Source organism: Sus scrofa, chromosome 12 (genome assembly GCF_054392235.1).
Source record: "Sus scrofa isolate SSC_HxYL_T2T_F1_AM1 chromosome 12, Sscrofa_HxYL_maternal_Yorkshire_Landrace_v2.0, whole genome shotgun sequence".
In the NCBI taxonomy this organism is placed as follows: Eukaryota; Metazoa; Chordata; class Mammalia; order Artiodactyla; family Suidae; genus Sus; species Sus scrofa.
Window position 1 is genome coordinate 12691327 of NC_139394.1, and position 24323 is coordinate 12715649.

General features: G+C 37.8%; 1 protein-coding gene across 18 annotated transcripts in view; it reads right to left on the reverse strand.

Moving 5' to 3' along the window:
* Positions 1-24323, reverse strand: part of CEP112 (centrosomal protein 112) — a 417919-nt gene that overhangs the window by 236474 nt on the left and 157122 nt on the right. For all 18 annotated transcript variants that reach the window (XR_014820925.1, XM_084983965.1, XM_084983960.1 and 15 more), the window contains 2 exons: positions 22845-22980; positions 6552-6659 (listed from right to left, as the gene is read on the reverse strand). Coding sequence is in view for 17 of the 18 variants with exons in the window: in XM_084983965.1 (XP_084840091.1) it covers positions 6552-6659; positions 22845-22980 (244 nt within the window). In the remaining variant the exon portion in view is untranslated. The remainder of the gene's footprint in view (positions 1-6551; positions 6660-22844; positions 22981-24323) is intronic.

Consider the following 24323-nt stretch of genomic DNA (forward strand, 5'->3'; position numbering starts at 1 on the left):
CCCTCATTATAAAATGTGAGGATTTGACCGGATAAGAACTTCTAAAACTTTTCCTCCAAAGTACCCAGAGCAGCGGTGAAAATGAATAGGACACCCCTGGGGGATCTGGGGGCATAGCCTGAAGCAGCCTCTGCAAACTGGAAGCTTCTTTGAAATGTCCTATTTTATCTTAAAAATTCATGAGAACTTCGCATTTTACAAAACAGGAAAAGTCTATGTTTGTTTTAATACGAATGTTACCTCAACAGTACAACTACTTTGCTTTGCCCCAAATAATCAAGGGAATCCAACACTCCAGGAAACATGCATGCGGCTTCATCCTCACGCTGGAGCAAGGGCCTGGGGACCAGCAGCCAAAGCCCCTTCCAGTGTGAAATGCTACAGCCACATCAGTCGAGATTTTTATATTTTTAAGAAAAGACAAAATAACCGAAACACTGTCACACCGGCACTTGAATGGCACCTGGGAAGGTAGGCAGGTAGGCAGAAACCATGAAACAAGGAAATCCAGCTAGACAGGTATGTAAAGAAATGAGTCCGATGTGGAAGCAGAGCACAGAGGGGCTGAGGGTCTAAACCACACAGGGGCAGCAAGTCACAGACGCTGGCTCCGGAAGGGACGCTAGTGTACAGCAGGAGAGGCCCCCACCCCACCGCAACACACAGCAGCCGCCCACGACACTCGGGACAGCCACCTCCCCACACTCAGGCTGTCACAAGACAACCCCCTGACATGTGAATACTTCTTTAGGCAAGAACTACTTTGAAATGATTCAAATTATCCCTTACAGAACTACCTCCCTAGAGCTTCAATATCTGCCCCTGGCACTCCAGGGTGGGTCCATTACCGGGAGGGTAAGAGCAGGGCCCACGTTCACGCCCTGATCCCACCACTTACCAACTGTGTGGGACCTTCCCCACTTATCTAAGCCACTTATCTAACGGGATGTGCTCCAGTTTCTACAACTGGAAGTGGGTATAGTAAATAACAGTACCTGCCTCACAAGGTCACTGTGAAGGTGGAAAGTGGGTGAAGTCACGCGAAGCAGTACCTGGCCCAGAGTCTGGCCTCCTGACTGTTGGCGGTTACGATGATTACACAAGCCGATCGTAAAATGTCCCTCTTTTACAGATTTGAATTTAAAAATAAACTTAGGCAATTCTCCTCAGTCTTGTCTTCTCTTGGCAAAATATCCTTATTCCCTGATGTATCCCCTCTGACATGGTTCCAAACATTCCTATATTCTGGAAACTCTCTTTTGAACATGTTTGACTTTGCCAGTGTCCTACTTAAAATGTGGTGGCCAGAACTGACTCATCGCTCACACGATCTGCTATAGGAACAGCACATCGGAGACGGCGTCCACTAGGCCCCTGTCCCCGGGGTTCCTGTCTTCTCTGTCGCCCCCACCCCTGGCAATTTACCCCTCCCCCGCCACATACTTTCTACAGAGGACTTTCGAAACTGAAGCATGGATTTTTATATTCAACCCCCAATACGCTTAATCTTCTTAATTTCAGCTGTTTAAAGTTTCAGGAAACAGATTTTCGCATCCCACACGTTAACTACTCCTCTGAAGTCTGAGGAAGCAGGAAACGTTACTCCTGAGTCATCAGCCAGGGTGACACACTCAGAAATCTCCCTTTGGGTTGCCACCAGTCCTTCAGGGATGGCCCTTTGAACCATCACCTAACCACGTACATCTACCCAGAGCTAAACCGTATTTCCCATGTTGCCTTCATGAAGGACCTTGTCAGAGGGCTCGATGAGGTCCAGATTTATCATATCTATTTCCCTTTCCTCATCTGCCAGACTGGCCATCCAGTTCAAAGAAGGAAATGAGCTTAGTTTAATCAGCTTCACGTTCCGTGAGGCCGTGCTGACTTGCAGAGACCACTACCACAGGTCTATCTTTTCTCATGATAAACTTTCACAGTAAAAACCCTGACAGTTTGGAGTGGTCAAGGGGAATACTGTTCCAGTTAATAGAATTTTCTGCACATCAATAAATATTCTCCTAAAACCTACTAGCTCTTATTCCTGCCTTTATCTTTCCGTTATAAGTTACTGCCTGGGACTTTTGCTCTCAACATGGCTTCTAATGAACAGGCCTACAGCCACAGGAAGAATAAAAATGGGTGAAATCTGTGCTGATCTCAAGAGATCTTTGTGTGGTCTTTAAAAAAGACATTTGTATAACATATATATAATTTCTCTCTTTTTTGTGAAAATGAAATACAGAAAAATTGATGAATAGGGCATGGTTTCTATGAAAAGTATCAATTCTTTAAAAAATTAATCAATTTTCCTTATTATTTTTGACCAAGACTATATAAGACAAAAATTTGGTACATTTTAAAACCTATCATTGTGAGAAAAGCCTTTGAAGCTTAACATTCCAGTTTAGACAAATTTATTTTTATACCAAAATAGTGTAAAATACCAAAATTAAAAAGACACCATTACAATGTGGAAAGTAGAGCATGTAGAAAAGGACTCAACCATGATTTTAGCATTTAAAAAATAATTGAAATTATCATTTGAATATTTCTGCCTGATTTTCAAGGTTAAGGATAATTGAGCCAGAGGGTGTAAACATTTTTTATGACTCTTGGTAGATGCTACCAAAATCCTTTTGGCTACATCAATTTATAATGCCACTAGCAATATATGGAAATACCAATTTTATTAAACTTTTGCCAAATTTAGATGGAATATCACTATTAGTTATAATTTGCATTTTTATTAACCAAGGCTAAAAATGTCTCTACATGGTTGTTGAGTCAGTTTCTTTCTTATGTGTTTCATTCCTTTGCCAGGTCATTTACTGGGGCATGATTTTCTAATAATTTGTGTTATTTAATTTATTTCTATGTTAATTATATTTATTTGTCATAAATGTATTAATTTAACAAAGGGAATCCCTCTCTGTCTACCATATTTGCTACAAATATTATTTCATTGTTTCCTTTAACTTAAAATAATTTTCATTTTCAAATGTTAATTTCCCTCAGTGATTTTTACTTATTTGCATCCAACTTTAAAAAGCCAGAGTTGTGCCAAAACACTCACAAAAATAAATGCAAATGAAGCACTGAAGTTTCCTGGCTACACTTGGTTATAAATTTGTCATCCACATGGTTATCATCAAAATGAAAATAGGATTTTTAAAACTCTCAGAGAACTTTCCAACCCCTTATACACACTCCCCCATAACACAATAGCTTCTGATGAGTATTGGTGTCCCAGAAAGAGTTTTAAACTGGTTGGTTTTCCTCTCTCTCCTGTTTCTTCATTAGCTTACATGGAGTAACTGACATTTTTCTTGTTTTTATTAGTGCTTCTAATATTGCTTTTAATCCAAAAATTGCCTCCATTATACACTATAGCTTATTAACAAGCAACGTTTCTTGCCCTCACTGAATCTTCTCATTTATATTTGATGAATTATTGCCGCACTTTCCCTCTTACCCCCCTCCCTACTTGCGGGCTCCCCTTCCTATACACGTTTCTATGCCTGGTTTCTAAAGCTAGTTTCCCAAGAAATTTTCATTCCAGTACTAAAGTTCTAGAAAAGTCTTTCATGGCTCTTTAAAGAAAGTGTATTTCAGCGGAAAGATAGGTTTTTAAATTGGCATATGTTAGGATGGCTTCCAGGGCCACCACCCATGTATCAGAAATTAGATACCTCATTCTTATGCCATTAAAAAAAAAGATTCTGATAAAATCATTCTATTGCATTGGCTTTTGGAGTTAGAAAATCTGAGGTTATCCATACATTGGTACCTTTGAAAATAATCTGCTAGTGCTCTTTCTTCTATCTCTTTTCATCTCTGGGGTAATTTTACACTATTCATAAATAGCTTGAATAGATTTTGCATTTCATTAATTCAAATTGATTACCCAATTAAAATACTAGATACAATACAAATGTTCTATGTTCTAGTCTTAACAGTCATAACTTTCATGTTTTATTGTGCAAGTAATGCATGACACACGCTTTTGTGAAATTTTAAGTTAAAAATTTTATTTAAAGCATACAGTAAAGTTTATCATACTCTAACCTATAATTTCATGCCCCTTCTATAGACATGTGTAATCTTCTAGGATTTTATTTTATCTTATTTTTAATTAATTTATTTTTTTTGGTCTTTGCTATTTCTTTGGGCCGCTCCCGCGGCATATGGAGGTTCCCAGGCTAGGGGTTGAATCGGAGCTGTAGCCACTGGCCTATGCCAGAGCCACAGCAATGTGGGATCCAAGCCGCATCTGCAACCTACACCACAGCTCACGGCAACGCCGGATCGTTAACCCACTGAGCAAGGGCAGGGATCGAACCTGCAACCTCATGGTTCCTAGTCAGATTCGTTAACCACTGCGCCACGATGGGGACTCCATCTTCTAGGATTTTAAAGCTAATCTTACATATCTAGCTTATGATACTGACACATAATTTTAATTTACATAAAGAGAATCATAACATAAAAATTGCTCTGTGGGAGTTCTCTTGGTGGGGTAGCAGGTTAAGGACCTGGCATTGTCACTGCTGTGACGTGGGTTTGATCCCTGGCCCAGGAATTCCTCTATGCTAGCTGGCACGGCCAAAAAAAAAAAAAAAAAAAAAAAAAATCTCTCTGTGATGTGCTTTATTTCCCCCTTAACATTATATCTTAGAAATCTGTGTATGTTGGCTCCTACAGATTTACATCATTCTTTTAAAAAAATTTTTATTATAGTTGATTTACATTATTCTGTCAATTTCTGTTGTACTGCAAAGTGCCTCAGTTATACATATATATATACATATATATATATACATATATATATATATATATACATTCCTTTTCATATTATCTTCTACCATGTTCTATCACAAGTGATTGGATATAGTTCCTTTTACTATACAGCAGGACCTCACTGCTTATCCATTCTAAATGTAATAGTTTGCATCTACTAAGTACATAGTATTCCATGGTATAGATTTAAATTAATTTATTTAATCATTGGTTTTATTTACAACTTTTTTCACTATTCCAAATAATCCTCCATGAACGTATATCTCCTTGCACGTGTGAAAATATTTCTACAGGAATGGTAGATAAAGTACACATTTATAAGGGATTAATAAAATAATGAAAAAAATTCTTCAGGTTTTCAGATAAAAAGGCTCAAATACTGCCTAGGAAAAAACTGTGAGTGACTAAGCTAATCAATGTTTTTCTAGATGTTAAGGAAGCAAGGCAAGCAAATTAGATAAACAAGTAAAAACATTAAATATTCTGAATATTAGATTAGATAAACATTAGATAAACATTAAATATTAGATAAACAAGTAAAAACATTAAATATTCTGAGAATCAGCAGGAACACATTTTTTAAAGATGAAAATAAAAGCTTTTCCTTCTTAATAAAGAAGAGGCAGAGTTCGGAGAACACAACCTAAACTCCGGATGCTGCCTGCATGTCCTGGTCCCAGCATAACCCCCCTCAGCTCCTATGGATGGAACCTTCCTCTCACTCCTACAAACCAGCCTTAGTGTAGTTTTTGTTCCTAAGCACTTTCAGCTTGCTTCCACATCAGGATCTTTGAACTTGCTATTCCTCCAGCCTGGAATGCTTTTCCTCCGGAGACTTCACGGCTGGCCCCTCCCACCCCCATTTCCAGGATTCTCAGGCCAAGGTCCCTGCCCACCTGCCATGCTGGTCATCCCCACCTTCCACCCAGGAAGGCCTATAGACACACCCTCTTTTCTTGTTCACAACTTACTCTTCGAAATTCTGTCATTTTTTATTTATGGGTTGGCTGCCCACCAAAATCCAAGCTCCGTGAGGAAAGGAAGCTTGTTGGCCCTGCTTACTGCTCTGCCCAGGAATGGTGACAGTATCTGGCCCAGGGTAGGTACCCCAAACTTATTTCTTAAATAAATAACTTAAACTCGCACTCTGAAGGGCAGAGAAAGACTCAAGAATCACGATTAAACATTGTTTAACATACTGTCAGAATACACTTCAGTGAAGAGTTAAAATTCTCTGTTCCTAGATTCTGCTGAAACAAATATGATTTAAAATATTTCAACTATGTTGGTAATACGGTTCTTATAAATATTATCATTGTGCAGATAACAACATATATTGTGTGATAGAGGAGTTCCCGTCATGGCGCAGCGGTCAACGAATCCGACTCGGAACCATGAGGTTGCGGGTTCGATCCCTGCCCTTGCTCAGTGGGTTAACGATCCGGCGTTGCCCTGAGCTGTGGTGTAGGTTGCAGACGCGGCTCGGATCCTGCGTTGCTGTGGCTCTGGCGTAGGCCGGTGGCTACAGCTCCGATTCAACCCCTAGCCTGGGAATCTTCATATGCCGTGGGAGTGGCCCAAGAAATGGCAAAAGACAAAAAAAAAAAAAAAAAAAAAAAAATATATATATATATATATATATATATATATATATATATATATATATATATATAGTGTGATAGAAAGCGATATTTAGGAGAGAGACTATTATGTACACTGAGAATCAAACGGCATCATCAGAATGAAGAACCAACCTGCTGCTCATATCGCTGCTTGACATCTTCCAGCTGCCACAGAAATTCCTTCGATTGTTTCTCACGAAGAGACTTGGATCTAGTTAGATCTGCTTCCACTTTTTCCATCTACAAAATTTAAAAACTAAGTATTAACTTTTTAAATAACAAATTGTACTCCGTATTTTCTCATTTATCCATTCATTAAAATGACAGATTTCAACACTTCACCAATCAAAATGCTGACTTTAAAGACGGTAAAATGATGAAAGATATGTCAATTTATTTTGATAGGTTTTAATAGTTTTAAGTCAGAGAAATTATAGTTGGTATATAATTGACTAAATTCCAATGTAACAGTAACATCATGATGGAAATAAATTTTGAACCTCCAAATACTCATTCAACAAGATTTTATTAAGGCCTTGCTGTGTGCCCAATGGGAGAAAATAGTTGCAATCCATATATCTGAAAAGGGACTTGCATCTAGAACATGTGAGGAACTTTTCCGACTCAGTAATAAAAGGCAATCAAGCCCAATTTTATGTTGGGCAAAGGAACTGGAAAGACATGTCTCTGAAGAAGACACACAAATGGCCAACAAGCACATGAAAAGATGCCCAACATCACTTTCATGCGGCGATTTCAAATTAAAACAGCGAAATACCACGTCACACCCGCTAGGTTGGCTACAATCAAAAAGACAGAAGAGAACAGGCATTGGTGAAGAGGTGCAGAAGTCGGAACCCGCACATACTGCTGGTGGGAATGTAAAATGACGTCGCCACTTTTAAGTTCCCCAGAAGATGAAACACAGAGATTAATCATATGAACCCACATGAATTCCATCCCTAGGTAAGAAATGAAAACATACAGCCATACTAAAAACTTCTATACACACATTCATAGCAGCATTATTCATAATTACCAGAAAGAGGACACATCCAAAATGTCCATCAATTGATGAACAGATACACAAAATGTGGCATATTCATACAATAAAATATTATTCGGCCATAAAAAAGAATGAAGCACTAATACATGTTACAATATGGATAAACCTGGCGACAGCATTTTAAATGAAAGAAGGCAGTCAGAAAAGACCATGTATTGTATTATTCCATTGATATTAAATTTTCAGAATAGTGAAACCCGTAGAAACAGAAAGTAGATTAGTGACTGCCTGGGGTGAACTGGGGGTGGGAGGTTACTAAAGGGGATGGGGTTTCTTTGGGGGTGATGGAAATCTTCTAGAATTGATTGTGATGACGGCTGCACAACTCTGTGAATAAATATTGTTTAAAACCCATTGAATTGTACACTTACAATGACTGACTTGTTGGTATGTGAATTATACCTCAATAAAGCTGTTACTAATAAAAAAAAAAAAGTCAAAATCAAATCTATGAAGCTTTCCGTGATCCAATCCCAGTACCTCTCTCAGCTCATCTCTACTGCTCTGCACTCCACCATCACCACCACGCCAGCCCACCTGCCTCCTAGGCCTAAAACATGCCAGAAAGGCTCCCATCTTGGGGTCTAGAAACTTCCCCACAGACACTCACATGGCTTCTTTCTCAAAGGCTTAAAGTTCTGCCTCAATGTTGCCTTTGCTCTGAGGCTTCCCTGACCACCCTATTTTAACGGGCAGCCCATACCCCCAGTGCCCTCTTCCTTGCTTTACTGTTTCTTTTTTTTTTTTTTTTTAAACCACAGGACATATCATCAAGCGTACTATGTCATTTGCCTACTCATTAGGGCTGTTTCTAAGTCCGTCTCCCCCAGTGGAGTGTGACCCCACATTCGCTCAGGTATCCCAACCATTTTTTTTTTTAGGACACTGCCTGGCACATAGAGGGACTCAATAAACAAGGATTATTTAGAAAAAAACGAAACCACCCCCCAAAAAAAAGATACATTGTACCACATGATTTGAAATGTGCTGAATGAACAATTTTCAATATTTAATCAAGCCAAATTCTTTTTTATTCAAGTACAATTGATTTATAATGTTGTGCCAATTTCTGCTATACAGCAAAGTGACCCAGTTATACATATAGATACATTCCCTTTCTTGTATTATCTTCCATCATGATCTACCCAGGAGACTGGATCTAGTTCCCCGTGCTGTACAGGAGGACCTCACTGCTTATCCATTCTCATTGTAATAGTCTGCATCTGGGAACCCCAGACTCCCAGTCCATCCCACTCCCTCCTCCCTCCCCCTTGGCAACCCAAATTCTTTATAACACATGGAAATGTACCTCCGAATATCCAAATAAATATGTAAAATAAATAAAATAGTATTGACTCTAATGTCTCATTGCTTAGAAAATTAGATGATACATTATTTTCCTTGCTTTTATCAGATGCTCTTTTATGTGGGACAGGAAGGAGATATTCTTACATAGACTCATGAAAAAGCTATTCAGCTTAGAAACATGAAAATGGCACCTTTTATTCAAAGTGGTGCAGGATTTAATTTGTCTTTCTACCCCTAGTTTCATTTTGGAAAATGTTTTTTCTGCCGCAATTGTCAGTTTATGTTACAACCATCCTATCACTGGCCACTACCTATTAATCATTATTCTGCTTTATGCTGAGATACTGCTTTTCAGCTTGTACACATGACCTCTCTCGGGTTACCTTTTGGTAGGTGGTAAGATGAGATAAAACATGGAGTATTAGGGAAATAAACTGCAAAAATGCTCCCTTCAGTTTTTCATGTTAAATGTGGACGGGGAAAATCACTCAAATGCCTTTATTCAGACACAATTAAACTCCACGGTTTGATGAGCAAAGCTGTTCAGTGAGAAGCTGCCAGTTTCCCTGGACAAGAACAAAATGCATTTCCCCAGCCATGACTATTATTTAACAACGACCTTGTAGTGTCTGGTTCTTACCTAAGTCTGGACTACAGAGATCATGAGATGATATTTAGCAGCTATATATTTCTTTGTAAAAACCAAAGACTGCAACCTTCATAATACCAAGTCATCAGCTTCCAGAGGCAGTCATCAGAGCTCTAAGGTGACCAATCCACAGGTCATCAGTCAAGAATAAACGTGCTGAGGAATTATTAAAGGAAGCACAGTTGAGCCCATGCTGTTTTCTCTCATCTTTCACTCCAGATGTGGGTGGAAGCCTTCAATGCTTTTCACATCAGACCTCTACCCGAAGGCCCCTTGATTCATTCGTCTTTGGCAAGTACATGCCAATCCCCTTGGCATTCCCCCAACAGGCCAGGGCTATTCCTGATCAGCCTTTGCGCATCATGCTATCTGGAGGAATCCTCCATATCTCCCCTCATCTAAACAGTCAATCTTCAAGGTCGACTCAAGCCTCCTCTCCTCTCTGAGGTGTTCTTTGATCCACCAACAGACATAAACATCTTCCTTTTCTCTGCAGTCCAGGACCTAACATCTTTCTTTTCCCAGCACATTGCTTTTTTTCTCCATAGGATAAGGGTTTTAAATATGTGGGCTTTGTTTATTCATCTACATCATGAGCTCCCAGATAAAAGAGACTATGACATATAACTAGTTTACTGTATCTTAATTATTAACTAATTGCCATAGTATGCAGAATAAGTATGTTATTAAATTCTTAAGAGTGAATTGAGGGTAGGTAGAAGCAAAGGAGAAAAAGAAAAAAGAAGGTAAACCAAAGGGGAAAGACCTGATTTATTTAGTACTTTAAAGACAGATCTTTATATGAAATTGATTTTTGGTTCTTATTCTATTTCAGCACAGAAAGAATACTAAAAATAAATAATAAATATGAAAATATTTTAAATGAGCTTTGTGTATACTCAAGATTGTAAAAATATAGAATATCTTCCTTCAAAAAATAGAATCATTGGAGTTATCTGGTGGCTCAGCAGGTTAAGGATCTGTCGTTGTCACTTCCGTGGCATGAGTTCAATCCCTGACCTGGTAGCTTTCTGATGCCATGAGCATGGTCAAAAGGTAGAATTATCTTATACAATCAAAATAGGAGTTCTCGTCCCCATCGTGGCTCAGTGGTTAATGAACCTGACTAGTACCTTATGAGGACTCGGGTTCAATCACTGATCTCACTCAGTGGGTTAAGGATCCAGTGTTGCCATGAGCTGTGGTGTAGGTTGCAGACATAGCTCGGATCTGGCGTTGCTGTGGCTGTGGCATAGGCTGGCAGCTGCAGCTCCAATTCAACGCCTGGAAACCTACATATGCTGTGGGTATGGCCCTAAAAAGACAAAAAAAAAAAGGAAACAATTTAAAACAGGTGAAAAGACCTTTCATAGCTAAACAATAAGAAAAATTCAAAGTAAATAATAACTACTATAAGAAAATGTTATTTTATACTGACCGAAAATGCAAGACCCCATTCCATTCTCCTTCCACAATCTAACAAGAAAAAAAATTTTTTTAACGTCTTATAAAATACTTGAAGTTTGTGTAGAAACACAGGGTTCTCAGTTGCCATAGATACGAAAGATTCTGCTTGATCAAACATCATTCCATATTCCATTTAACTTCAAGGAAAAAAAAAAAAACCAAAAAACCAAAAAACCTCTCCTTTATTGTTTAATTCTGGCTTCCAAAAAACCTAACAGTACAACTGGGTGATCAAATTAGGAATACGAAAGGGCATGGGTGTATTTCTGTGAATGTTTAATGTTTACAGGTAATAACGAGAGGTAAACAAGGGCCTTGGATTTTCCTTATATGGGGCCTCAAGCACCACTTTAGCTAGATGTAAGAAAAAACCCAAGTATCCACAGCTTAAGCAACATAAGCCCTTATGTTTTCCTCGTGTAACAAGAAGTTCAGAAACAGTTGCTACGTCGGCAGTTCAAAGACATCAGGGTTAAGGTCTCTGCAATTCAACTTCCCATAATGGTGGCAAAATGGCTTCGGCGGTCCTGAACATCTGGGAAAGGAAGGGCAAAGGGTAAAGGGGGAGGGAACAAGGGCAAAAGGCCCATATTAGCTGAGTTGAAAACCCTTTTAAGGGGCTTTCCTTCAAGTTCCTGTCAATAGCAAATTAATTATGCTGCTTGAATCTCATTCACTAGAACTGCATTAAAAGCCGAACTCCATCTGCAAGGTAAGAGACGGCAGTTTGAAAACTGTGACTAATGTTGTCCTAAATAAAATCCAGGCTCTACTGTACAAGTAAGAAACTCAGAATGGACATTGGACCAACATGTAGCAGTCTCTGTCGAGGATGACCATAGGAAGTCACTGCTCTTTCTCTAGAAAAGTACTCTTGCGATGTTATGTTGGGAGTAATCTGACATGTCTAATTCGTGCCAGACAATTATAGAATCTATTAAAAATATACAATTCAAAATATATTTTGTATTTAATACACACTTATATAAACTATAAGAAACCATCCTTCAAATATTTTTCATATATAGATAGATAGATAATTAGAGAGATAGACAGATATAAATAGCAGAAAGACAGACAAACAATTATTTCTGTGCTTGGTTAAGAGTTGGTAGACATAGACACTACCTAAGAAACTATGTAAGAAAATATCCTTAACAGAGAAAATCAATTAACACAGGCCTAATGCCTATCCTTTTCTTACTGATCTGTAGGAGTTCTTCATCCACTCTGGGTGTAAAACTTTTGTTCAATATCTGAATTGCAATTATCTTCTCTAGCTCTGAGCTCACCCTTATGTTATCTACGGGTCTCTTGATGAACAGAAGTTTTTAATTTTAATGAATTTAATTTTGACAATATTTTGGTTTTTTATGATTTTGTGTTTCCTGTTTAGGACGTCTTTGCCTAGTTCCTACATTTTCTTCGGGGGAGTTTTATTGTTTTACCTGTCACTTTACGTCTACAAGCCTGGGATGCGATAAGGGAGGAGCCTCTCTGTTCCATCTGGCTGTCCAGTGGACACAGCAGCACTTGCTGAACTGATTCGTCTTTCCCTGCTGTACAGCAGACATGAAGCAGACTGACATGAAGCAGACTGATCATTTTATGTGTGAGTCTATTTTTGGTCTCTTTCTTCTAAAACACTGATCGTCTCTGTGCCAAAACCACATTCTGTTAATTACTATCCCTTAATATTAGGCTCAATATCTGGTGGTATATGTTGCCAGTTGTGTTCCTGTTTCAGATGGCCACAGCTCTCCTGAGCCCTCTCTATTTTCACATAGATGTTTTAGAATGAGCCTGCAGTTTCTCTCACTGCCCCACCCCACCCCCTGCAAAAAGCACGGGGTAACATTTTGATTTTAGAACTGTGTTGATTCTATAGATTAATCTTGGGAGAAGTGACATTTTTATAACATTGAGTCTTCAAATTTATACACATGATACCTCCCTCAGTTTGCCTAGGTCCTCTTTGGTTTCTCTTAGTAATGTCTCCTAGTTTACAAAACAAAGGCTTTGCATTTCTTTTGTTAGATTTAGCCTTGAGGTAAGTGAAGCTTTCTGGTACCATGGCATCTTTTGCAAACTTTACTTTCTATTTGTTGGCTGCTAATTTGTAGAAATAAAACTGATTGTATATCTAGTCTTATATTTAGTGACCTTTCTAAATTCATTACCAATAACATTCTAACATGTAAACATCTGAGAAATTCATAGTTATACAAATATGCCATAATTGCAGATAAATGCCTCATCTACTGGGCTACCTCGGATATCCCTCCTCTGTCTCTTAATGACCTATTTCTCCCACTAGTTACACCACCAATTAGAACCACACACTGCTATGCACTGATCCATCACACAAGCCACAAATACGTCTTAATAATCTCTGAATTCCCAGAATCTAAAACGACTGGTATAGAGTAAGTACTCAACTTTTTTATAAATGAATGAAAAAAGAAATCAAGTCTGTTGAATCCTTGACCAGTAAGTCAATAACACAGTTAAGGCATTAAAAAATAGTAATGTCACTATTTTCACAATTAATAACCCTTCAAGTCAGCCAATTAAAGGAAGAGTGATATATTTCCTGATCCAATGTTCTCAGTACATTTTTTTGACTTACATTTCTTCTGCAAAAGAGATCTGTCATTGATGAATATTATTAGGAAAAAGTTTCACTTACTACTCTAGTAAGCATTTAAGGATGAAAGTTAAGATTTCTTTTAATTATTTCTTTTTTTGTTTCGTTTTGTTTTTCAAAGCTAAATACTTGTACATATCCTTTGGATGTTATCATTTGGAACTGATTAATCAGCACAATAGGCGCTATTGAAACATTCAAATATAGTTTCAGAATTTTACCTCTCCTACCTAATCTCATTTAAAGATAAAATTTCAAATATTAAAAGGGTAGACAGATTTCTCCATTATCATCAAAACGCAACTGGGAGAAAATGCGTCTATTTATATTGGATCTTTTATTACCTTAAAACTGGTCTGAAAAACGTATTTAAAATTACATGAACCAGCATGACCCTGGAAGGACAAGGACAAAGGTGTAAGTTGGGAGGAATAGTCTGCATGATGATGCTCTCTTGCTTTAAGTTTGTTATCCATCTACACTTGCAAAGGAACAAATATATTTCGATGGCATTGCTCCTTCCTTACAACTTGAGAAAGTCTTCATTAATCCGACAGCAATAATGAGATGGTGAACAAACATATAATCCCTAAGAGTGTAAGAAACTGCTAATCAGTTTCAACTGTACGAGCCACCAGAAGTAACCTCACTAGTCAACAGCAGTGTTTCTGAATTTTGTTTTTATGGCAAACCAGTGGGTTTTCCAAGTATAAAGCTAGTATCATGTAGCTGATGGCTGCAACGAAAAAGGAATAGAATTCAAAGCCAGATATTTAGCAGCAAATACCACTTAATGAGGATGTATTTTCAAGAAGAGAAAAATTAACTAGAAAAGTCAAATGGTTAGTGGAAGCCCCAGGAGGAAGTAGTTAGCTGACATTCATTCAGTGGGTTTACAAGATGAAAAAGTTTCACTTTAGAGTTGCTGCCAATACTTCAAAAAACATAGCTGTCTCTTTCAGTCATTTATTTATCTCACCAAGAATAGGTAAATATAGAACACTATTTCTTTTAAAAATACAATTATATACATATATACATATACAAAGAAATAATTCTAATAGAGTAATACATTTTCACAATTAAAATATGTATATTTTACACAACTAATTGCTGACAGCTAACGTGTATAATGGATTTTGCCACTGGAGTAAAAATTAGGTTATTTAAGCAACACTAAATGAGATAAAAAGTTCTTCAAAGTGAAAGAAACAGTGTGTAGCAATTTTTAAAAAAAGTTTAAGTCTGTTCCATTTTCTCTCATGGGCCTCATTTTTGAAACAGCAATTCACTTTCAAAAACAAACTCAAAGCTTTTATTTTTTAATTCAAATTCCCATTGTCTGCTATCTGCAGCGGTTTCCAAATGGAAAAAGATGCCCTAAGCTCTGCTGGCTTTTTACACAAAGGATTTCAGTGAGAAGAGAAAAGAGCAGTTCAAAACAACAATAGAAAAAGAAAATATAGACTACAGAAAAAAATCTGCAAACATGAGTCTCCAAATAATGAATCTGCTGATTGATTTTCTTTTAGAATTGGAGCTGTATCAGATTCACACTTTTTAATCAACTGATAATCTGGAATAGAGGATACCTAATTTACCATGTTTTGACATATATATTTAATGTGTTAAATTTGCCACATGAGAATTATTTTATTTGCAAATGAACCTTGCTATATGGTTTCAATTATAAACAGGGTGCCTTAGTATTATAACCATACCAAAGGTGCTTTCTCTGTTTCAGAAACTCAACTGCACATACAACTACTTATGTCTGAAATCATGGAAGAACATTTGTCCAGCAGAAACAATCACAACGTTTCCAGTTCATCAGCTGCCATTACTATCACTTTTCATTGAGTCTGAATCTAGCACCACTGGACAAATCAGTGAGGACGGCTCACAGGGATAAGACACAAGGTGCGGGGTGCATGGGGGAAGAGAGAGGGCCCCATGTATCTGTACATGTTTCAAAGAGGGTCCTTCACTGGATCATGTGACCAGTCCACTGAGATATGATACCTCGAAGGTAGGAACACATGAACTCTTAAGGTCGAGAAATGAGAGAGTCAGATGGTGGGCAGAACTGCTGAAGAAAGACAGAGGACAGGCTATGAACCTGGCACAGAACAGAGCAGTCAGATATGAGGGTGGGTCGATCAAAAGAGTGATTTCAGAATCAACTGCACAAATACTAGCTTTCATCCCTGGCTTTCCTTATTTTGTGGTGGTCTTACTTCGTGGCTGCATAGGGTTCTTAATTTAATGATTCCTTTTTTTTTTTTTTTTTTTTTTTTTTTTTTTGCTTTTTAGGGCTGCACCTGCGGCATATGGAAATTGCAGGTTAGGGCGTCAAATTAGAGCTGTTGCCACAGGTCTATGCACAGCCACAGCTATGTCAGATCCAAGCCGCATCTGCAAACTACACCACAGCTCATGGCAACCCCTGATACGAGCGAGATCAGGGATCGAACCTGCGTCCTCATGGATGCTAGTCAGATTTTTTTTTTTTTCGCTGACTCACGAAGGGAACTCCCAATGACTCCTAAGACGGCGTTATCTCCAGGTTTTCAGTTCTGCCATACAACTCTGAGACTTTTTTTTTCTTTAAAAAAAGATCAATTTTTACATTCTCTCCAACTTTTTTATATATAATTTCTGATTTTTTACTATGAATAAAGTTTTACTACTAACTAAAGTTACTACTACTGAGTTTTCCAACCCATGAGCATAGAATAGCTCTCCATTTATTTAGATCTTTTAAAATTTCTCTCAGCAATATTTTATAGTTTTCAATGTGTAAGTATTCAAATTGTTTCATTTGTTTATTTGTAAATATTTTATTCTTTGGGATGCTATATCATTAAATTTTCTTAATTGCATTTTTAGATATTCCATTGTTGAAGCATAACTAGTACACTGAAGCATGAATGAATTTTCTTCTATTGATCTAGTATCCTGCAAATATGTTTAAATCATTTATTAGTTCTAGTATTTTTTTTACGAATTTTGGCCACACAGAATCATCATACTGAAAACATCTGCACTTCTTCTTTTCCAATCTATATATCTTTGGGATTTTGTTTTATTTTGTTTTGGTTTGGTTTGGTTTTTGACCTTGTTGGAGACCTGGCTAGAGCCTCCAATACCATGTTAAATGGATGTCACAAAAACAGTTATCTTATCCTTGTTCTCAGGAGGAAAAGCATTATGTCTTTCAATATTAAGTATATTAGTTTAAGGTTCTCATAGATGTTTATTATTGGGTTAAGTTCACCTCTAGTTCTAACTTGCCAAAATTTTTTTTTTAAATCATAAATGCTGTTGAACTTTTTCAAATGCTTTTTATGACTCTGTTGAGAAGATGGTGTGGTTTTGTATTTTATTCTACTAATATGCTGTATGACAGAAGTTGATTTTTGAATGTTAAAACGACCTTGGATTCCCGGGATAAATCCCACTTGATCCTGGTGTAAAATCATCTTTATGTTTTCAGACTCAGTGTACTAAAATATCATTAACAGTTTTTGTGTCTACAGTGATGACAGATAATTCTCTGTAGTTTTGTAGTAACTTTGGTTTTGATATTAGAGTACTACTGGCCTTAGAGAATGAACTGAAAAGGAATCCTTTCTCAACTTTCTGAAAGAGTTTTCAAAGAATTAAAATTATTTTTTCTTTAATATTTGATGGAACTCACCAGGGAAACCATTTGGTACTGGGTTATATCCTTTAGAAAAGATTTTTAATTGCTAATTAAATGTAATTATTACAAGACAATTCAGACTTTCTATCTCTTCTTGAGACAGTTTTAGTAACTTGCATCTTTTGAGGAATTTGTCTACCTTACCTAAGTTGTGTAATTTGTTGGCATAAAGTTTTTAAAATATCAATTCATAATTCGTTCATTTTGTACAGGGTTGATAGCGGTGTCCTCATCACTGGCACTGTTTCTCATTATTGAGGGGTTTTTTTTTCCCATCCTTCAAGATAAATTTGTCAATTTTTAAAAATCTTTTCAAAGAACCAACTTTTGGGATCATTGGTTTTCCCTATTTTAATGTTTTCTACTTCTTTTTCTGCATATAAATATAATATATATAGCTATATAATTGTATATATATATAATCCCCTTTTTTTCTGCTTCCTTGAGCAGAAACTTGCTTTTCTTTTGCTGGTTTCTTAAGCTGAAGTTTAGGTTACTGATTTGAGAACTTTCCTTTTGACTACAGATATTCAATGCTTTAAAATTTTCTGTAAATACTGCATTAGCTGCATTCCAAAAATTTTGATATGCCATATTTTCATTTAATTCAGTTTAAAATATGTTAAAATTTTCCTTGTGAGAGCTTCTTTGACCCAGGAGTTATTCATAAGTGTTACTTAATTTCCAACTATGTGGGGATTTCCCAGATTTCTTATTATTGCTTATTTCTAATTTATCATCATAGGGTCAAAGAACATATTTTGTATGATTTTTAGTCCTTTTAAAAGTTATTGAGAATTGTTTTGTGGCCAAGCATATGGTGTATCCTGCTGGAGAATGTTCCATGAGTGCCTGGAGTCACTGGGTGGAGTGATTTAAATCACCATCCAAGTGTCAGACTCACTCCTGAGTGGCACAACACAGACTCAACACAGCCATGCAAAGGCTTTGGGATTTAGCTGCAACCGAAACCCACCCACAGAAGATGAGACCTGACTTTCGCTCTGAAACAAATCGGGTTGATAATCTGCTTAAAGAAAAACAAAAACAAAAACAGAAGCCCTGACATAATCTAGGGAATTCTAAATCACTCAGAATTTTGTACTCTTTGTTTTTAACGTCTTTCATTCAGCAGGGTTTTGAGACTCATCCATGTTGTCGTGTGTATCAACAGTTCATTCCTTTTAATTCTTGCATAGTATTCCATTGTATATACCACATTTTGATTGTCCTTTCAATTTCTGAGGAACATTTGGGTTTTTCGAGTTTGGAGCTTTTGTGAATGAAGTTGCTGGCAATTTGTGTACAAGTCTTTGTCTGGATATGGCTTTGTTTCTCTTGGTTAAACACACATGAATGAGATGGCTGACATGTATTCACCTATGTTTAACAAACAGGAGAAATTCGCAGTTTTTCCACCAGCAGTGTAGAAAAGCTCCACTTGACCACACCTTCACCAACATTTGGCACTGTCAACCAATCTTTATCATTTTAACCATTCTACTGAGCATATAGTGGCATTTCACTGTGGTTTTAATTTGCATTTCCCTGATGAATGATGATACTGAACATCTTTTTATGTGCTTATTGGTCTTCAGTGAAATGTCCAAATACTTCGCCTATTTTTAACTTGGGTGTTTGTCTTATTATTTAGTTGTAAGATCTCTTTTATATTTTAGATACAAGTTTTTGGAAATATTTGTGAATCTTCTCTACCATTCTCTGGCTTGCCTTACTTCCTTTTGTTGTTTTTTTAATGATGTCCTTCAAAGAACAGAAGTATTTCATTTTGGTGAAGTCCAATGAAGCAATTTTAAATGAAATTTAATTTCTAGTTTTGCTAAGCATTGTAGTAAAAAAAATTATGTGCTCTCTGTCATGTCAGGTTTTGGGAATATATTGAGGGTTTCTTTATGGTCTACTGAGTTTTATAACCATTCCATGGGAGTCAAAATTTAACATATCATATTTAAAGTGTAGAAAGTAGAAATATAGCTGCTTTATAAACTGCTAGTTAGACCTCCTATTTGTTTAGGTTTTGCTCCCCCCACCCCCGCACTGTCAAAGATAGAGAAAAATGTATTAAAGCACCCCCAATTTTTCTATGTCTTTCTAATACTTTTTCATAAGTACTCTTGGCTTCAGCATGCAAAAATATATTCCTTTATCCAGTTTACTGACTTATAATGTTAATTTATGTAATAATATTAAATTCTTTTTTTTATTCTGAATACAAGTGGTAAAATATATTATATATACATAATTTTGTGTAACTTTTAGTTGTATCTTTTATAAATAGGACATATACTCAGATTTAAATCAGCTAATAATAATGCTTTTATTAGAAGATTTTTCTACTATTAAATTAATCCATTAATATTTAAAACTACAATTACATACTCTGTCTTATTTTGGACATTTTTTTCTGTTCCTTTGGTAATATCCGAAGTTTTGCTTTTATTTTCTCAAGATTTTATGAGAATTTAACATCATGTTAATTTTATTAATGCCTATGTTTACACAATTAAGAAATATTTTAGGAGTTCCTGTCGTGGCGCAGTGGTTAACGAATCCGACTAGGAACCATGAGGTTGCGGGTTCAGTCCCTGCCCTTGCTCAGTGGGTTAAGGATCTGGCATGGCCATGAGCTGTGGTGTAGGTTGCAGACGCGGCTCGGATCCCGCGTTGCTGTGGCTCTGGCGTAGGCCAGTGGCTATGTCTCCGATTCGACCCCTAGCCTGGGAACCTCCATATGCCGTGGGAGCGGCCCAAAGAAATAGCAAAAAGACAAAATAAATAAATAAATAAATAATTTAAAAAAATTTATTCTACAGTTCCCTAGTTTTAAGAATTCTCTGAATCTCACCTATTCAGGCAGAGTTTTAGCACACTGTGCTCCACTCCCAGCTCCCCATCAATCTACTTCTTAAACTTCACTAATGTAACCTAGGTATTTAGACTAAGTTATTGCTATCAAATGTGTATTTTCTATATTAGATACCTTCTTCAAGATTCAGTGACCATGAGCATTCTATTTTATAACTAGAGGTGTAACGATTAGTTAATTTTGTTTTTATTTTTTCAATTCCATTGTTCTCTACTCAGCCTTTAAAATTATGGTTCCCTCCTGTGTGGGATGTCTTCATCCTTGAATTGGTTGATGTCTTGATATAATTTTTTCCAGGAAAGAAGCAAGCACTATACATCATGTGAGCTCTTACTAAGAACATGTTTTTCTGCTGATTTTGTAAGTGAAAATCTCCTTGGTTATGTATAAAATTGGGTCACAACCTCTTTCCTTCAAAACTCTGAAGCATTGCCCCATTATTTCTCCAATTTCTTTGAGAGTTTCATCCTGCTTAGAAACTTGTAAGATTTTCATTTTGCTCTTGAAGTTCAATTCTTTTTCCAGAATGTATTCAGATTTCACTGCATTAATTTTACTTAATGTATGTGGTCTCTTTTGTATAGGTCATGTCTTTTTTTTAAGGTATTACTTTTCTGAGTTTTTTTTTTTTCTGAATTCTAAAGTGGATTGTTTTCAGAAGTATGCTTTTATTCTGTGACTGCTGAATGCAATCACCTTTTTCTTGTCCTACAAAACGCTTTCACAAGTCCCGTATTGTTTGCTTGTTTTCCCCTTCACACCCATAAATTCTGTGATCTGCTAATATTACATCATTGGTCCCAAGAGGTGCATTTATTGAGCCAAAGGTGCCTGTCATGCTCTCTGCTTTTGTTAGAAAGCTATACTGTCAGATGTAGCACTTCCAAATGCCCCCTTTTTAGCCTTCTTCACTGTGTACTTAAAACTTCTTGCCAGGGGCCCCTCCTTTAATATTTTCTGTACTCCTTTAAACTTTAAGCTGATCAAAGAGTTTCCCATGCTGCTCCATTGCACATTTGGACCAGATATACTTTCTTGGGTCTGGGCTCTGATCATAGCAGGGAGTTGGGAAGATAAGCACATTCATGCAGCAGAGATTGAAAGTCCCCACCTTCCAACCCAAACTCTCAGCAGGAATCTAGCTTTTGCCCAAGGCAGTGAGTGGAGAAACAGAGAGAAGGGGATCTCAAACCTTGCTCTCAGGACCCCTATTCACACAATCTGAATCAAAAAGTAACAAGAAAGCACAGTTCCAAACTGGTAAACCCTACAGGGCTCAGTCATAAAACCCTGAGTGAGGAATTTTTCTACCAGTCAGGGATGTTTCTACCACCAGTGTGAGTTTGGGACTCCTAAGGAAGATAATTCCAGCCGAAAGTGAAATCACAATCAAGTACTGCAACATTTTTCATAATCAAAAAACCTGAAAATAAACTAAATACCCTTGAAGAGGGGCGCTGATAAATAAAATATGTTATATTCATATGATAAAACATTCAGTGTTAAAGACCGCACAGGAGTTCCTGTCGTAGCTCAGCAGTTAGGGAACACGACTAATATCCATGAGGGTGTGGGTTCGACCCCTGGCCTGGCTCAGTGGGTTAAGGACCTGGCATTGCCATGAGCTGTGGTGTAGGATCCCACATTGCTGTGGCTGTGGTATAGGCCAGCAGCTGTAGCTCCAATTGGACCCCTAGCCTGGGAACCTCCATATGTCGCAGGTGTGGCCCTAAACAGACCAAAGACCAAAAAAAAAAAAAAAGACTGCACAAAATCAACGTTGATAGGGTGTAAATATATAAAATTCAATGTAAAAGAGCAAAAAAGACTAACACATAAAATATGTAGTTCTTATCAAACTTAAGAAAACAGAAGCATAAAAATTATATATAAGCATAAAATTATATATGCATATATGTAAGAAATAAGCATATATAATCCATATGGACATTATATATGCATATGCAAGTATAACATACACTGAAATAACAGACTAACACACTTGTCATGGGATTTTACCTGCAAGTTGATCCATGTGCCAAAGAGAGACACATGCTGGCCATCATCACATTTGCAGACAAGGACTTCAAAACGGTTATTCTGCGCAGGGCATTAAGGATGAATGAAGGCGTCCTCAGGGAGGACGCACCTTCTTGTCCACTGCTCTCTCTCCACTCGTGGCCCCAAGGAGCTACCAATCAGAGCCGGCCCAGCAGCCCAGGGGGGCAGAGAGCAGGCCCTCCGAGACACACACCACAGCCCCTTCCTTCCTCGTGCTCTGCCGGCTGAGCCTCTCACTGGGGCTCTTGTTATCAGCTGCAAGGAGCCCCCTCTTCCTTCATTCTTTTTTTTGTGTGGCCATGCCCATGGCATCCGAAAGTTCCAGGACCAGGGATTGAACCCACACCACAGCAGCGACCTGAGTCACAGCGGTGATGACACCAGATCCTTAACCCACTGAGGCACCAGGAAACTCCAGCCCCCTCTTCCTTTGAGGCTCTGGTGGAGGTGGGTGTCCTCCTTCTCTGCCAGGCCTAATACTCCTTTCTCATTCTGAATCCCTGACCCAATTGTACAGCTAATTCTGACAAAGCTTTTTGAACAAGTAAATACGGTACTGTCATATTTGAGATCAGGATGTACCTTCCCACTGAGAGAATGACTTTCAAAAAAGATGGCAAAGTGGCCTCCTCACCTGCTCTTTCATTTCAGCGTAGACTTTCTCTGAGTTCAGTTCCACCTGCCGCTTGAACTCTTCCAGAGCAGCGTCTGCCTGCTGGGCCTGCAACCTCTGAACTTCAGTCACCCGAGTTAGCTGTTCTTCTTTTTCCCTGGAAAAGTTCAGAACAGCTTCAGAGTTTAAACAGAAAGTAAAAGAACTTGGCTTGAGTCAAAGAACAATATTTAAGCCTCTGTAAAATAAAATTCAGATTTCAATTTTTTGATCCAAATTTTTATAAAACTTTCCTTTAAAAAGTTGACAATAATATAATTTGTCTCAGGGAAAAAAGGACGTAAACACATAATATGTGTTCTGATGAGAACACAACTATGTTTGATGATTTCTCCCAAAACAAAACTGTTTACGATCGTGTATCTCCAGCAGTGAACGGATGAATATGGGAAAGGTAATATATCCCTGTGATGGTATATTATTCAGCCCCAAAAGGGAAAGGTATTCTGATGCATGAGCCTCGAAAACATCATGCAAAGTCAAAGAAGCCAAACACAAGGTCGCATATCGTATGATTCTATTTATGAGAAATATCCAGAAGAGATCACCTCATAGAGACAGCAAAAGTAGATTAGTGGTTGCCAGGGGATGGGAGGACAGGGGGAATGGGAAGTGATGCCTCAGGCATGTGGGATTGCAGGGGGTAGTTTTTGGTGATGAAAATGCTCTGTAGATACGGAGTTCCTGTTGTGGCTCAGCAGTAACACACCCGACTAGTATTCATGAGGATGTGGGTTTGATCCCTGGCCTCACTCAGTGGGTTAAGGATCCGGCATTGCCATGAGCTGGGGTGTAGGTTGCAGATGCGGCTCTGATCCCATGTTGCTGTGGCTGTGGCTGTGGCTGTGGCTGACAGCTGTAGCTCCGATTCGATCCCTAGCCTGGTAACTCCACATGCCTAGAAAGCAAAAAAAAAAAAAAAAAAAAAAAGACTGATAAGAAAATGTGTTACCTCTCCTTCCCTTTGTAAAGAAATACAGAGATTCCTCACAAATACACCTGTATGCCCAAGCTTGGCGCATCTGAAAATAAAGCAACTCCCCATGTATGGGCCAGAAGAACGAACTCCGTATCCACCTTTCCTTTATTTTTCATTGTTAAGTACCACTTGTACTTGTGTCTATATATTCATACTATGTATCTTCTATCTGAAAATGAAATAATCAATATGTCTCTGTGATAAACTAAGCAGTTTTTCCACTAAGGAGTTTTTCTTCTATGTCTTTGTTTCACAGGTGAAGCTACCATTTTAATGACCTACAGGGTTGAATCCTCTGCCCCAAGGTGTGGAGGCCCTGCATGAGAGCAAAGCCACCCCAGATCATGCTCATGCCAGATGAAGCTCGTGGCTACTGCATCCTACAGCAGTGTGGCATAGGCTCTGGGAACTTTTTCACAGTTTTTCTTCAAGTTATCCATGTTAGTTGACTATTTAACAGG